The sequence below is a fragment of the Lissotriton vulgaris genome, chromosome 11, assembly GCF_964263255.1.
Source record: "Lissotriton vulgaris chromosome 11, aLisVul1.2, whole genome shotgun sequence".
In the NCBI taxonomy this organism is placed as follows: domain Eukaryota; kingdom Metazoa; phylum Chordata; class Amphibia; order Caudata; family Salamandridae; genus Lissotriton; species Lissotriton vulgaris.
In genome coordinates, this window is record NC_141699.1 from 917,927,728 (window position 1) to 917,945,227 (window position 17,500).

Genomic DNA, 17,500 nt, shown 5'->3' on the forward strand with positions numbered 1-17,500 from the left:
TCTAAAATGGCTGCCGTGCACGACAAAAGTGTGGCATTGGAAAAAAAGCAAGATGGCGCAGACAATGTTTATCAATACGGATTAATTTATAACAATTATTTTTAACAATATATTTATTCGCAGTGTCAAAATGGCAGTCAACACTTCCTGATTTCCTTCGAATCGAACGTTAACAGACGTCACGATCGGCGTCGTGCAGAGAGTGGGTCTGGTCAAGGCATCTAAAATGGCTGCCGTGCACGACAAAAGTGTGGCATTGGAAAAAAAGCAAGATGGCGCAGACAATGTTTATCAATACGGATTAATTTATAACAATTATTTTTAACAATATATTTACTCGCAGTGTCAAAATGGCGGTCAACACTTCCTGATTTCCTTCGAATCGAACGTTAACAGAAGTCACGCAGCAAAAAAAAAAAAAAAAACGCTCACGCGCAGCCGCTGGAAGACAAGTATCAACATATATGAGCATCCTCAGCCACCCTCAGAAAACATAAGGGGTCAGGATACGTCTCCCGTACCCCCTTATACCCATTTCTCACATTGTTTTTCCTCCATCTTGTAATTTAATTAAAACGAAACACAAAATGGCGAATTCCCGTTTCACGTCCACGATTTGCTATCCGGTTTGCGAACCGGAAAGCGCTTCTACGGCAAAAAGTCAAATTTTTTTTATTTGCCCCACGGGACCCTTTAATAACCCCAACATCATTCCTAGGGGGTCAAGAAGGGTCTACCTTGCCCCCTTTCATTAAATTCCCCCTTCGTTTTTCTCCTCTTCTTGTCTCTCAATCCTACCGAGAGACAAGATGGCGGCCGCACCGGACTGTTTAGAATGTTGACAGACACTGGAGAGCCAATTAGCTTCGCTTTGCAAAGCTCCGTTACGCGAAAAGTTCGCGAACCGGAGCGCTACCCGGGACGCTGTCACAGATATATCTGTTTTTTAAAACGTTAATTTCTCAAAATCCACTGGAGCACATATATTGAGACCCAGCAAAGGCACATCGGGCTAACAGTCCCTACAATTTTGCCAAGTTTCATGCAAATCCATTCAGCCGTTCGAGCTAAAAGTGAGGCCAAACGCCCTATGGAAAAATGAATGGGAAAAACGTGTTTTGTGACCCCCCTTTTTTCTCGGCCCCCCCTTGACGAAACCCCACCAAATTTTCAGGGTGTGCCATTTTCCTGAAGATTTCAGCCGATTCCGTCCACAAACGCCAAAGTTATTAGACATAGAATTTTCAAAAGTCCCATAGAGAAAAAATCCTAACTATATATACCTACTGGCGACCGCCAGTAGGTAATATATATATATATATATATATATATATATATATATATATATATATATATATATATATATATATATATTTACTTAAAACACCACAGGTTTCAGGGACGTTTTAGTTAGAAATTAGCATTTAAAAAACCCTTACAAATTCAGTGAAAAAACATGGGTTTCAGGGACATTGTAGTTAGGCTGGCATTTCACTCGTAAAAAAAACTGAGAAATTTGTCTGTTATAGTTAGCTGAGCTAACTATAACTCGCACTCCAGTAATGCACTGCTGAAGGCATCACATATCACATCACTTATGACATGGCTTGGGCCTTTAACGCTGGAGCGAGCCTTTAATAGCCGGTATTGCCCGCTACGGTGGGCTATAAGTCTATGCTGTAGATCTATTGCTTTTTATACCTTTCTTCTCCAGTTCCATCCATGATTGATGTTCTTTGAGGTAACATTTGAGAATTGCATTGTAATTAATGAGAGATCAGTCTCAGAAGTAGACCAGTGACATAATCTGTGACATTATATCAGTATTGTTCTTTGCCTTCATCAAATATCATTTGCATCCACAAAACAAATTGAACCAAATGACACAACGATTCCAGGATAATATACTTTAAAAAATCTAAAATAGTAAATCGTGAAAACAATTTTATATTTCAATTTCTTTGAGGAGCATCTGTTCTGCCCATCAGAAGAGATAAGAGTAATTCAAAGATCAGAGCGCCAAATTTGTCATGAAAAACACATACACAAAGAAGAAAATCCCAGAGAATTTACTTCTGAAGCACTTATGAGAATAATAATGCTTACCTTCCATTTGCCCGATGAATATAGTCTCCATCTGTAGTAGGTGACAATAAATAAGATGTCCAGTATTAGTGGTCATAACATGAGTTCACAGGATTGCGATAACATTTTACATAGATTTTTTCTGCATTTTGTGTAACTTTCTATGAAACATGAATTGATGTCCCAGCCATTCAATCATTAATTTACCTGCCATGATTTTCTCCCTGTTTTAGGGCATTCTCTCTTCTCCGATAGTGGTATTTGCACGCCCTTGTGGCAGGGTTTTATTTTTACACAAAATAATTTTGCACATCATGGGATGAGAATATAACAGAGAAGGTTTTTTTTTCCTTTGGCCAAATTGCACAATAGCTGTTTACATTTCTCAAACTATAATAAATACCAGAACTATAACCAAATAATGATTGTACTGAATGGCATAAGACTCAAAACAGCATACATGCACTCTTCGCCAAAGAGAAAGTGGAACGCCGAGGATGTTATAGCACTGAGCCATTGCCAGTTTCCTATTAACCCTTTCGCTGCTAGGGTGTTTCCCCCTCTGTGATAAGTTTTTTTGGGCTATTTGGCGTAGTTCGAGCTTATGCCCCTGTAACTTTTTGACCATGTAAGGTATCCTTGCCAAATTTGCGTACTTTACTTCCACCATTGTGGGAATTCTAAAGGTACCCAGGGTTTGTGGATAACCCTAGAGGGGACCCAGATATTAGCCAAAGTACAGCAATTTCTTTTTCTCAATTGGAAAAAAGTGCTGCAAATGAAAGTGTCTTTTTATTTCCCTTGCAAATGGTATCAACAAAGGTTTTGTGGGGCTGAAATCCCCATTTTCCCAGCATTCAGGGACTGGGAGACTTTTGTTAGAAAACCAACATATTTTACAAAGTTGTGGCATTTAACTGGGACATAGCCTATTTTTGCTACTTTTTGTGCTTTCAACCTTGTCCCAGTTAATGGTAGAATTGGGTATGAAAGCTATAATGGATCCTAGAAAGCTATATATTTCAGAAAAGTGTACAAAGTTCTGAATTCATCAAGGGGTCATTTAAGTACATCCTTTATAGAAACTACCAGTTGAAATTGGGAATATTGAAAATGAGCTAAATAAACAGCCATTTGTGGCAACGTTGTCACCTGTAACTTTTTCACTTTTATGATAGATGTTGGAAAGCAATGTACTGTTACATCCACTTGACATTTCTGCTTGTGGGGATATATAGGACGTTTAGGTTCACCACAAACCCAGAGCCAATAACTGAGCAGTGTCTTGCAATGGTCTTTTATTATGTACCAGGTATATAGCAATTAATTTGGGAAACTATATACAGTCAACAATCAGGATGAAAGACACCTATGTATTTCTGAAATTGGAACAAAATATATAGTTTAGAAATAGTAGCTATTTGCACATTTCCAAAATGCTGAGAACTCATACTAGCATGAGAATGATAGGACATTTTTCAAAGTGACTTCTTTTTTACACATTGTGTTTCATTTGGAAGGCAGAAATGCATTGAAAATTAATAGGCAATAACAATTGTTCTATAGTTCTGTGTTACCCTAAGTCTCTTCGTAAAAAATGGTACCTTGCTTGTGTGCGTAGGCCTAGATCAAAATGCTACGTGGACACACTTAATTTTTACAGTGAAAACTGACCCTTTTTTCAAAGTCCCTATCTGCATGTTTTGAACCCTAGCTCTGCTGGCACCGTGGGAAACCTAGCAAAACTATACATTTTTATAAACTAGACACCTAGGGAAATCCAGGATGGGGTGACTTGTCTGGCTCTAACCAGGTTCTGTTACCCAGAATCTCTTGAAAACCTTTGCAAAGTGCCTAGCTGCAGATTTTGAACCCTAGCTCTGTTAGCATCTAGGGTAACCTAGCAAACCTATACATTTTTTAAAACTAGACACCCAGGGGAATCTAAGACAAGGTGACTTGTCTGGCTCTCACCAGCTTCTATTACCCAGAATTACTTAAAAACCTCAAACTTTGTAAAATGAAGCAAATTATCCTCACAAACTTCTGCCCACCCCACATTTCCCAAAGTATTCCAAGAAAAATGGTACCTCACTTGTGTGGGTAGGCCCAGTGCCTGCAACAGGAAACGGCCCAAAACGCAATGTGGACACTTCACATTTTCAAGGTGAAAATTGACCCTTTTTTGCACAGTGCATAGCTGTAGATTTCGAACCCTAGCTCTGCCGACACCTAAGGAAACCTAGCAAACCTATCCATTTTTGAAAACTCGATACCCAGGGGAATCCAGGATAAGAGGACTTGTCTAGCTCTCACCAGGTTCTGTTACTCATAATCCCTTGCAAACCTCAATGTCAAAAAAACACACTTTCCTCATATTTCTGTGGTGGAAAGTTCTGGAATCTGTGTGGATACACACAATTTCGCCCACCACACATCCCCTAAACTATTCTGAGATAAATGTTACTTCACTTGTGTGGGTTAGCCTAGTGCCCCTGACAGGAAATGGCCCAAAACACAACATGGACATACCACATTTTCAAGGTCATAATGAACCCTTTTTTTGCAAAGTGCCTAGCTGTAGATTTTTAACCCTAGCTCTGCCGGCACCTGGGTAAACCTAGCAGACCTATACATATTTGAAAACTAGACACCCAGGGAAATACATGATTGGGTGAGTGGTAAACAGGATTGGGCGCACGCTGCTCAACCTCTCAGCTGGATTGCCCCTGTGCATTCTGGGTTCAGTGACTTGTTTGGCTCTCACCAGGTTCTGTTACGGAGAATCCTTTCCAAACCTCAAACTTTGACACAAAAAAACACACTTTCCTCACATTTCGGTGGTGGAAAGTTCTGGATTCTGCGTGGATCCACAAAATTCTACCCACCCCTCATTCCCCATAGCCGTCCGAGAAAAATGATACTTGACTTGTGTGGGTAGGCTCAGTGCCCGCAACAGGAAATGGCCCAAAACGCAGCATGGACACACCACATTTTCACAGTGAAAACGGACCCTTTTTTTGCAAAGGGCCTAGCTGTAGATTTCAAACCTTAGCTCTGCTGGCACCTAGGGAAACCTAGTAAACTTATATATTTTTGAAAACTAGAAACCCAGGGGAATACAGGATTGGGTGACTTGTCTGACTCTCACCAGGCTCTGTTACCCAGAATCCCTTGCAAACCTCAAACTTTGTCAAAAAGACAACATTTTCCTCATATTTCTGTGGTAGAAAGTTCTGAAATCTGTGTGGATCCACAAATTTCCTACCACCCAGCGTTTCCCAAGGTCTCCCAATAAAAATGGAAAAATGGTACCTCATTTGCATGGGGGATCTTGAAAATTAAAACGGACTCGCTGTTGGAGGCTATTTTACCTTGTTGCTGACCTAGGGGCTTTGAAAACCAGCTGCAAGTCTCCCCCGCCGCTGCAACAAACAACACGCGGCTGCCGAGGGGGGACTTCAGCCCCCAGGTCTCCCTGCTCACACCACCCTGCCCACTTCGGCGCCCGGAGGCGCTTATAGGCGAGGCATTTCCCCAGTGGAGCGGGGATCTTGAAAATTAAATCGGACTCACTGTTGGAGGCTATTTTACCTTGTTGCTGACCTAGGGGCTTTGAAAACCAGCTGCAAGTCTCCCCCGCCACCGCTACAAACAACACGCGGCCGCCGAGGGGGGGGACTACAGCCCCCAGGTCTCCCTGCTCACTCCACCCCACCCACTTCCGCGCCCGGAGGCGCTTATAGGCGAGGCATTTCTCCGGTGGAGCGGGGAACATGAAAATTAAAACGGACTTGCTGTTGGAGACTATTTTACCTTGTTGCTGACCTAGGGGCTTTGAAAACCAGCTGCTAGTCTCCCCCGCCGCCGCTACAAACAACACGTGGCCACCGAGGGGGGGGGACTACAGCCCCCAGGTCTTCCTGCTCACTGCACCCCGCCCACTTCCGCGCCTGGAGGCGCTTATAGGCGAGGCATTTCTCCCGGGTTGCGGGACGCGCGCGGGACCAGCCGGGCTGAGCCTGGGCAGAGGGCGGACCGTCTGTGGCCGTCCAGGGCAGGAGGAGACAGGGCAGGGCCATATCCCTTACATTTTCTTTTCCACATATGGCTGGTGAGCGTCTTCACATTTACATTATCTTCCGGTGCTGACCTGTAATATAAAATGGGAAAGAACGGCGCCATAGCCACCGGGACTAACTTAAATGCCATCGACACCGCACTGAAGCATGCAATTACCCTGGTGAGTAATGAAATACAGATTGCAAAGAAAAGACTGTCCGTGGGCTCCATCAAACCACCAGGTACAAACCTTCTTGATACCCTAGACAATAGCCCAGCTCGATCCTCATCACATACGGCAACTGTACATTCCCCTAAAATTGTAACAGGAGACACCTCTCTGGAATTGATAGGCCCAGAATTGATTATCCCGGTTGTCAATGTTGAAGCTGACTCTAGCCAAATTGACGAATCACTTACGGTGAATGTACCCACTACACCTGACCCTGAAATATGTGTTACTAAAAAGAAGAGGAAGGCATCCAAACAACCCTGCCCTAACCCTAAAAGAATACAGCCACCTCGTCTGAAACCCCAACGAGCAACTTTAAATAGATGGTTCAAGGGCAATTTCACTACCACCGACCCTACCATCAATCTTGAACCCTCCACGTACCAAGTTCCAACTGGCAATGGATGCAGCGATATCACTGCTCCAACCGCTCCAACTATTGTAACCGAGGAGGGTTCACAATGTAACCCTAAAGAAACAAACTCCACACAAACTGGATTTTCTGACTTTATATTGGGGGACACAGCTATCTACATTCTTGTCGATACAGTCTGTAACCGCATCAAAGGACTGATATACTCAAGTTTTGATAGGTTGTGGAAATGATTAGACCGTCTGGAAAGTCTAATTTCGAAACCTACCCCGCCTAATAAGGAAGCTAATGAACTTACCAACTCTGTTAACCCCGGAAAAACCACATGCCAGGGAAACAACTGACTCTCCCTCCACCCTTAGCATCTAAAATCGCTGTACCTAAGCCTTCAGGGACCTCAATGTCTGCACCAGCACCTCCACCAACTCAAATCACTAAATCCGTGTCAGTCACCAATGATCGTAATACACCTATATGCCCCAGCTCATCACACTACACCAATGTAAACCCTGCTTATAGCAGGACGATAGATAATGCCAACATAGCTGTGCCCACGGACAAAATGTCTGATGAACCCAATAAAGATATTCTGAACCTGCCACCTCCATCTTGCCCATACATCATAATCCTGGCAGGGGTTCCTCCCCTTCAGAGAAATAAATCTGAGTCTTGGGTCCAGCTTAGAAACAAATGTATGGGTTGGTTGGCTAAACATAAAAGGTTAAAAAGGCCTGACATGAGTGTAATTTTAATGGTCCGTAGGGTGGGCTGGGAAGGCCACGCTCCAAAAACAATCCAAGGGGACTGCATTGTTATTAATTTTTCACACCCACGGATCGCTGGATCCATACTTGAAGTTACGGAAATCAGTGACTCCAGCCAAACTAACATCTGCGCCTTGCCCCTGGGGTTCTTTTACAGTTACATCATCCAGTCCCTAGCTTCCCCCAGCTTATAAATCAATATCTGGCCCTTTCTGATCTGGATACACTTGACTGACCATCTGAGTCATCCATCCTCAACAACTCGCTGGTATGTGTGAACGCGGACATGTCTGTCCCTGTAAGCCGTGAAGCAACAATCCATTGTAAAGCTGAGACATCCGAATCCATATTGAAGGTCTTGAGCTGGAACGTGGCAGGCTTAGCCTCAAAGTTACAATTATCAGAGTGGGTGGACGTGATTAGGGAATATGATGTCCTCTTGTTCCAAGAGACTTGGGCTCCTAAAGAGCTATACCTCGAGGGATATGAATGGTTTAATACCATCCCCACCACCCCCAGCCACGGTAGACTGATAGGGGGACTATCAATATGGATTAGAATTGCTTTAGGAGGTAGAATAAAATTAATTCCAACAGGTCACGCCAATTTCCAAGCTCTAATTTACACAAGAGGTCCCTCTATTTGCTTTATTAATTTTTACAATAATGACTTTTTAACAATCCCGAATCCCAATTTTGTCCAACTTGTTAATTTTATTATGGATCAAGATAACCTACTAGAGAAATATAATTTGGCGGGCATTTTCTTGGGGGGCGACTTTAACGCTAGGATTGGAAGAGGCCCCGTTAGATTCCCCTGTGGTCCAAATACCCATAACCCATGTAAAAGGGGACATGAGCTGATTATTCATTTAGTTAACTCAAACCTCCTAAATGTTATGGATATCGCACCAACTAATAATAATAATGAGAATCCAACACCCACCTATAGAGGACTGGGACAAGGATCAGTTATTGACTATGCTTTTATATCACCCTCGTTACAAAGCTATCTCCTCGGGGCAGAGGTAAAGTGGTCCTCTTACGGAGACCATAATCCCATAATTGTTTTATTAAAGGTAGCACGTGGTGAAAAATTCAGGGGGGAACCAGGAGCGCGTGACTTACTCCTCTCCACTGTCACACTGAGAGTCAAATGGAGAGGATTAGATTACAAAGAACTCTTTGTTAAGATGATAAAAACATATCCCACTCTATGGAAAACGTGCCTGGCCTTATCAGACCCCAATCCCTCAGTAGTTATTGCTTTTACAGAACTATTTGAAGGCATAAAAAACTCTGATTTCTAGACCAGTGGGTACCCGTAACCCTGACCCAAAATGGTTTGATAACATCTGCTCCAGAGCCAATCGGGAGTTGAGAGCGTCTCTGTCAGCAGATACCGGAGGCCCGATGCTTATTCGCACCCTAAGGACAAATTATAAGAGGGCCTTAAGAACCAGGCGCGACACTGTCTTAAAAGAATAGTGGGAAAAGTTGGCTTGCGCCGCCAATACCAATAGCACAACTATCTTTTGGTCCGCTACTAAATCCTTAAGAACTTTTGGGAATCCCTCCACACCCATAGACTGTAACATTTCTAATGAAACATGGGTTAACCACTTCTCCGGAATATACGCTCCCCAATTATATTGTGATAACTCCTTTCTGTTATGTGTCCTACTAAAATTTTAATAACTATAGGTGAGGTCGAGGAGGCAATATCCCAAAGTATGGGTAATAAAGTCCCAGGCCCCGATGGCCTACCGATAGACCTCATAAAAGTAGAACAGGAATTCTGGACCCCCTTATTATTAAATGTTTTTAATAACTTAACCACAACTGATATACCTAAGTCATGGTCAGCCTCTGTTTTTGTACCTATTTTTAAAAAAGGATCAAGATCGTATCATAGCTGCAATAGGCTGATCTCTTTAATCAACAATACCCTCAAAATACTGGGAAGAGAGGGGCGTGGCTTAGCGGCTGAACATGGTGGTCGCTTAGCTGTAGGGCTCCGTGAGCGAGGCAGTGACCCCACTACAATCCGACCACTAATCCGAACTTAATCAACCTCTGATCGGAGGAACCCGGCTCTAGGACTGAGCGGGAATCACCCGGAGGCAGAACGGCCGAAATCGGATGCCGGGAAGCGGACTTCTGTCATCCGTCGCCAGGGGGCCTGCAGCGACCCTGCGACACCGGGCTCCAGTGGGACTAGAGGCCGGGCGGAAGTAAGTGCGACTCGGCAGAGGGCGACCGGAAGGGCGCACTACCCGGTGCCCCCCCCAGTGACAGTCCGAAACCTTTGGCCGGAGCGATCCCCCTGGCACCCCTGAGTGGCTGTGTTCCAACTCGCCCGCAAGTGAGAGGGGTCAGCGAAAGGCAGCAACGAGGAATCAGCATTGGCGCACTAAGTCCCCCTGCAGTGAACGATACCTACGGTGAGAGGCGGACGGAGCGCCCGCTCGGCAAGGGCCCTACAAGACGGCTGCCAGTTCCCCCCCCCACCCCCCCCCCCCCCGAAAATACAAAAGACTGCACACGCGCAACTCGCGGCATTTGCCGCTACGAACAGAACTGTTGAGCAGCGCACTTTGATAGGAGGCGGACCTCGCCCCCACACGCGGCTGGGGGAAGAGAGAAGAGCTGGGGTGCGGCAGAGGGGGGCACGAGGGCCAGGGACCAACGGAGGTGCTGGGCGGGGGCCGAAAAACGACATAAAGACCCATAAACTGCCAGTGGCCAGGGAGAGACGCAGGTACCACACCACTCAGGCACAGCAGGCACTGGAAGTGTGGTCTGGCATTGCAGCACCAGACAATACGATCGCAGCGGCAGGCAGGGCCCGAGGGCAAGGTGGAACAAAGAGTGTCAGGCAGGCTACACGATGCATTGGGACTGACTCGGGTCTGACTGCACATTCAACACGCAGTGGAAACGGGTGAGCAACGCCACTGAGGCCCACCTTTATCCTGGTAGGCACAGACGCCCCCCCCCCTTGGGATCACTCGCCACAGAAAAGGTAGACAACAAGGGTACCGAGAAGAAACATGGCTGGCAAGGGCCCGAAAAACGCCTCATCGCAGTCTAAACTGGAGAAATTTGCATACGACAGACAGGCGCACTCCCAGGCAGAACCGCGCACATCAACGGGGAGGACGCCAGAGAACGATGGGACAAAAAAAGCAACACTTGATGACGTGATGAAGGCGCTGGCACAAGTGCAGGCAACAGTGGGGTCCATGGCCACCGAGGTCTCACTCCTTAGGGCGGACTTCCAAAAAATGGGAGAAAGAGTGAAACAGGTCGAGGTGGTCACTAAATCTCTGATTGAAGACGTATCTGACCTACAATTGGCAATGGAACGAGTGGCGGCAGAGAATAAGACACTGAAAGAGAAGCTGGACGACCAGGAGGGGCGCTCCAGGCGCAACAACGTACGAATTCTTGGGGTCCCGGAATCGGGAGGAACTAGAGCCATGGATCTGTATGTGGAAGACCTGATCAAGACTCAGCTCAAACCTAAGGGTCTATCGCAATTTTTCTCCGTTGAAAGGGCGCACAGAGTTCCAGGGGGACAACCCAAGCCTGGAGCCCCCCTAGACCCATACTAGCGAGACTCTTTAACTTTCGGGACCGGGATGCGATCCTGCAGGCTGCGAGGAGGGCCGCGCCGCTGCAGGTCCAAAACTCTACAGTAGCCTTTTTCCCGGACTATACTGCAGAGGTGGCGCGCCGGAGGAGGACCTTCCTTGATGTCAAGAGGGAACTGAGAGCTAAGGAACTGCCGTACTCCATGCTGTTCCCGGCCCGGCTGCGAGTGGTCGCGGACAGTAAGGTTTGGTTTTTCGACACGCCAGAGTCGGCGCGCGAATGGTTGGATGGCTGGCGACAAGTAGGACTACCCCGCCGCTCGCATAGAACAAACCAGAGCCAACGCGGTGACAGCCAACCGAGATCTCAAGCATCAGGTGGTGTTGCATCGACACACTCCCAGGCGCAGGACAATACCGACGCACTGGAAGACGTGGAAGAATAGTCGCCCGGCACCAAACGAGATGATCACTGACATGGCTTTGTGGGTGAGACCCGGCTTAGACACTGTCCCAGGGGAGTCCGGAGAGGGCAGGGGTCCTGTTCACTCCGGAGGACACTTCACCCCAGCAAGCAAGTACTGTTTATGGGTTGGGCAAAGCACTCTGCTGAGTTGGGGTGGCGGGCAGTTCTAAGCCCGTCTGGCAGGGAGGCAGGGAGGGGGGAGGAGTGGGGGGGTTGTTTAGCTGTACATTGCAAACCGCAAACTGTGACAGGTTACACATTTTTCCAGGTTCAGTTTGGGAAGGGAGAAGGGAAGTTAGTTGAGTTTTTCAGAGTTCCACAGGATTGGTCGGGTTGCGCTGGCTGGTACCCGCGCTGCTTCATTGGTGGGGAGGGGTGGGCCATTGTGACCGCATTACACACTGGACACATGATCATCTACACAAAGGACCATGGCAGAGTACCCACGACGTAGGCGGGAAGAGGGTGCACCTAGATCCCTGGGAGCACCCCTACGCATACTAACATGGAACGTACGGGGCCTGGGAGACAAGGTCAAACGAGGGCTGGTACTCACTGCACTGAAAAGACAGGGGCCGGCTCTAGCACTCCTTCAAGAAACACATTTACAGGGTGGGACCACCAAGGCGCTTGATAGAAGAGGCTATAAAATTATCGCACATTCAGAGTTTACATCAGGATCCCGAGGAACTGGGATTTTGCTTAAGAAATCCTCACAGTTTATACCACTGAGTACGAAGATTGATGGGCAGGGTTCCTTTGCGGCCCTACAGGGACAGTGGGAAGGAAGGCTTATTAATGTGGTCTCGGTATATATCCCACCGGCGCTTCATTCGGTCTTGCTTCCAGCGCTGGGTGAGTTCCTACTGGCCCTTCCAGAGGGAGACATCATACTTGGGGGGGATTTTAATGCCACTGTAGATGATACACTTGACAGGTTCCCGGCCGCAGGCATAACCGGGGGTCCCTCACGCTTCCAACGTTTCCTGACCGCTATGGGTCTAGTGGATATATGGCGGCATGCACACCCTAGCATGAATCAATACACTTTCCACTCTGCTGTCCACAACAGTCTCTCGAGGATAGATTAATTCTTGGCACTGGGAGAATGCATACAACACGTAGACACCATAGACATCCAACCCAGAGGCATATCGGACCACTCCCCGATTCTCTTAACACTCGCCACCCAGGAGAAAACGCGCAAACGACTTTACCCCATACAGGCAGCATACCTCAAGGCGCCCAAAGTCAGGAAAGCACTCAAAACGGCGACGAAGCAGTACTTCGAAGAGAATCTGGAGTCAGTGCGCTCGGCTGCGACCCTATGGGAAGCATACAAGACAGTGTTAAGGGGGCAAGCAATAACCACACTTACAGGCTATAGACGGGAAAAAGCGCTCGAATTGGCCGAAATAGAACTGGCACTGCGAGAAGCGACAATAAGACACGAAACACACCCCACGCCGGACACAGCCCACACACTGCACCTCCAACAACACTCGTATACGGAGTATTTGCGGCACCAAGTCAGAGGGCAGATAACGGAAACAAAGAACAGAATTTATGAGATAGGAGATAAGGCGGGCAGGATGTTGGCCTGGTTAGACAAGAAGGGAGGGAGCACTAAGGGTATCCAACAAGTGAAAGACAGGAGAGGTACACTGCACACGAGCCCGGAGCGAATCGTAGAAATACTTGCTGACCACTTTGAGGGTGTTTACACGTCTGACAGGGAGGTGACAGTAGAAATGGCCAGGGTGGCACTAGAATCTATCCACACACCGAGGCTGCAGCCGGAGGCATCAGCGGAACTAGAGGCAGATCTAACCATGGACGAAATCCACATGGCGATACGTGCGATAAAACCCGGTAAGGCGATCGGCCCAAATGGCATCCCGATAGAATGGTACCAGGCCACGTCGGAAAGGCTCAGTAAACACCTACTGGCCATGTATACGGATTGCCTTGCAAAAGGCGAGCTCCCACCTGACCAAAGAGTAGCGACCATCATCGCGATACCTAAGCCAGGGAAACCACCGGAAGATTGCGATTCCTATCGCCCCATATCCCTGCTCAATGCAGAAGTTAAAATACTAGCCAAACTCCTGGCTACCCGACTATTGACACACCTGCCAGACCTCATACATCCCGATCAGTCCGGGTTCATGCCGCACAGAAACACGGCACTGAATCTGCGAAGAGTGCACGGGGTGTTGGCAAGAGCGGACTCGATTCTCGAACCAGCGGTTATATTGGCCCTCGATGCGAAAATGGCATTCGATTTGGTCGAGTGGAACTACCTGTTCGAGGTCCTGGCGCACTTAGGGTTTGGACCCAAATTCATAGCATGGGTCAGATTGCTGTATGCGAGACCAGTGGCACAGGTGGTAGCGAACGGCCATATCTCGCGCACAATTCCATTGGGGAGAGGCACTCGACAGGGTTGCCCCCTGTCACCACTACTTTTCGCGATAGCCCTAGAACCATTAGCACACCTGATACGATCTACCCCACTGATTAGAGGGATTTCCTGGGCTGGGGGAGGGGAGGACCGCGTCTCCCTATACGCAGACGACATGCTAGTTTACCTCACTGACCCGGAGCACAGCATTCCAGCGCTTCTGACTCTGTGTGATGAACACGGAAAAGTCTCGGGATATACGCTGAACTGGAATAAGTCGGAACTTTATGTTCTGAAGGGACCGGGCCCGACATTGAATGCTCATTGCCCCTTGACCGAAGCCGGTTCATCCTTTAAATACCTGGGCATACATGTCACCAAGGACCCGGTAGAATTTGCGCAGAAAAACCTGAGGCCACCTATAGAACGGCTTAAACAGGACGTTGGGTTCTGGGCCGGACTACCCCTCACGATGCTGGGTAAGGCAGCATTGTACAAAATTATGTCACTGCCCCGTTTCCTATACATCCTGGAGAATACGCCGTACCCGGTGGAACCAGGTTACTTTAGGAAAGTGTCAGCGCTGGTGGCAAGTCTCCTGTGGAGTAACCGCCCGGCCCGCATCGCGCAGGCCAAACTGCACAAAGGGTGGTACGACGGAGGGATTGCACTGCCAGACCTGAAATTGTATTACTGGGCAGCGCAGCTGAAAATCATAAATCAGTGGATCCACGCCCCCCAAAATGACCCAGCCTTCAGAGCAGACAGGATACAGTTAGGCGCAAGTACCCTACTGGCCCCCTTGTACGACCAACGAGTAGTGCGCAAACTGACGGGACCCACAAGACTCACAGCGACGATATGGCATAGGGCGCAGGCGACACTAGGATGGAAAGGGAGAATAACTAAACTTACTTCCCTGTGGGACTCCAGAGAGCTGGGGAACCTGCGGAACATCAAGGGCTTCTCCCATTGGGATGTGATAGGCCTGTCCACGGTGGGAGATTTGTGGGAACAGGGCACGGTGACCCCACTTGCACGACTGAGAGAACAATATGAGTTAGGGCCACGAGAAGAATTCCGATATGCACAGATTCGGCACGCGCTGCTTACAGCCATCCCCCCAGAGACGGAAGTGCCAGAGGCCTCCCCACTTGAAGACCGCCTCCTTACGGACTATATGCCAGAGCGAGCAACCTCGCTCACATACCGTAAGTTAAGTAACAATTTGCCGGATCCCATGATCAAACTCAAGGAAAAGTGGGAGGGGGACGTGGCAGCAATGGACGAAACCGAGTGGAATGAGGCAGTGGCTTCACCCAAAGAAGTAGGTATCTCAGCTAAATTCCGGCTCATACAGCTCAAAATACTACATAGAGTGTATTATACTAGAACGACACTACACCTCATACACCGCGCGCAGCACCCATTCTGTCTCCGAGGGTGTGGGGAGGAAGTGACTTTCTTCCACACAATATGGGACTGCCCACGCATTCAAGAATACTGGAGGCGTATATTACGCACTATATCACAGACTGTGGGGATCTCCTTGATCCCTGAACCACGAAAATGCTTGCTTAATGTGTGGGAACCCAATGATTTGTCCAGGCATGGACTGCAGTGGGTCACCTTGGGCATGGTCATAGCTAAAAGGGACATAGCACAGAAATGGGGGGCGATGGAGGTGCCGACGAGAACACAATGGTGTGAGAATATGGACAGGGTAATGGTCACAGAAAGGGAGGTGTATGCTAGCAGGGCCCGAGAAAATGGAATAAGATCTGGACCCTGTGGAATACATACCGGGGTGACATTTGCGAACCCTTGCCAGAGGACGAACCAATATCTTCTGATGAGGAAGGGGAGGACGATTAGCGTTCATAAGAAGAGGTTGAGTGGGGGTAGGAATAAGGAATGGGGGAGGCCATGGGAGTCGGGAGGGACGAAACGGAGGGGCACACAGGGCAAGTACCCCGTAGGAATTTCCATGTTCAACTATCATTAGCAATAATTAATATGTGTGACCTTGCAGATCTGAATGTAGAGTACTCTGTAAGACACTTTGCACAGCATAGTGTATGCGGACTCACTTCAACACATGACGACCTACCTGTGATTTCTTTGTTGATTTTGCACGTTGTTTATTGTTGAAAAAACAAACCTATTCAAATTAGAACATTACTTGTGAATGATGCTCCTTTACTTAAGTACGAAGTAACCGGACCACGAAAACAGCAACAGATATACAGACTTTTACAATAATGGGGCTAGTTCAGCAATGATGTGGCGGCCGGCCCGTTGGGTTGTAGGCCAGATGCTGTGTAAGACTAAAAGGAGCAATAAAGGTTTTGGAAAAAAAAAAATACAGGGAAGAGTTTTATTTAATAAAATCAGGGTATGGGCTGAATAAGAAAATATTTTAAATAAATGCCAGTTAGGTTTCCGGAGCCACCTGGGGACAGTGGAACAGTGCTTGAATTTGAACCTATTTATAGGGAAATATACCATCACCAGACACAGTCCACTGCACTTGGCTTTTATGGACCTTTCGTCCGCTTTCGACTTTGTTAACAGGTCGAAACTGCTGGCATAAAGTCTTACCCCACAGCGTTCTCCTCAGTCTCCCGAGTAAAATGATACCTCACTTGTGTGGGTGTCCAATGCAGCATTGACTAAAAACGTATTTTAAAAAAAAATTTGTGCTTAGAATTCGGAGTGCTATACCCTTAATCCCTCTGTTTTGGGCTCTTCCCAGTCACAGGCCCTTGCCCGGAGCCAAAAACCCAGGTGAGCCCCCTTGCAAAACCAGGTTGCTTTGCGATAGGTAATTTTGATGTCCCCACAATACGTTTTGGGCCCTTGCCTGTCGCGGGTATTTGACCTGTCCCGTAGTTTCTATCTACCCTATACAGGATCTGCGTGTTTGGATAGGCTAACTAGATATTGGTACGCACAAAGTTGTATAAAACATTTGTTTTGCTAACATTTTTCAAACTTCTAAAGGAATTCTAAAAAGAATTATGCAATTCATAGCTCTAAAGTATCCGTAGTTATAGTCCGAACCACTTTAAGCATTATAAAGCCATGTATGCCCAATAAACCAGGAATATCAATTTTGTTTTTGAGTTCAAATTTGAGCTTGTTTAAAAAAGGGCGAATTTCTTCTAGCACATATCAAGGCAAATGAGAGAAATGTTTATGTGTCCTGGCTGGTAGGTTCAACATTTTTGTTGTTTGCTTCCACAGTAGACAGTTCTGTCACACCTCACAGACTACATCAATAGACCACAGATGATGTTCCACACTGTCCACAGCACTGGTGCTGGGGAATCCTGCGCGCCGTCCAAAGCCTGTGTGTCAGAGGAGGAGCCGGTCCCCATACAAACAGGTGCAGTTATTGATGGAGCGAGGTGGTAAAAGCAACATTTTGTGTATCCCTCTCAAAGTCAATGTTCCATAACGTTAACATTTACTAATGGAATGTTTTGTGAATTAATCAACCATAGTATAAGATGCATA

General features: G+C 47.2%; 1 protein-coding gene across 1 annotated transcript in view; it reads right to left on the reverse strand.

Annotated features, from left to right (window-relative positions):
* Positions 1–17,500, reverse strand: part of LOC147683687 (phospholipid scramblase 1-like) — a 604,007-nt gene that overhangs the window by 342,808 nt on the left and 243,699 nt on the right. Inside the window, exon 4 of the mRNA XM_086944890.1 lies at positions 2,107–2,137. Coding sequence (XP_086801016.1) covers positions 2,107–2,137 — 31 coding nt within the window. The remainder of the gene's footprint in view (positions 1–2,106; positions 2,138–17,500) is intronic.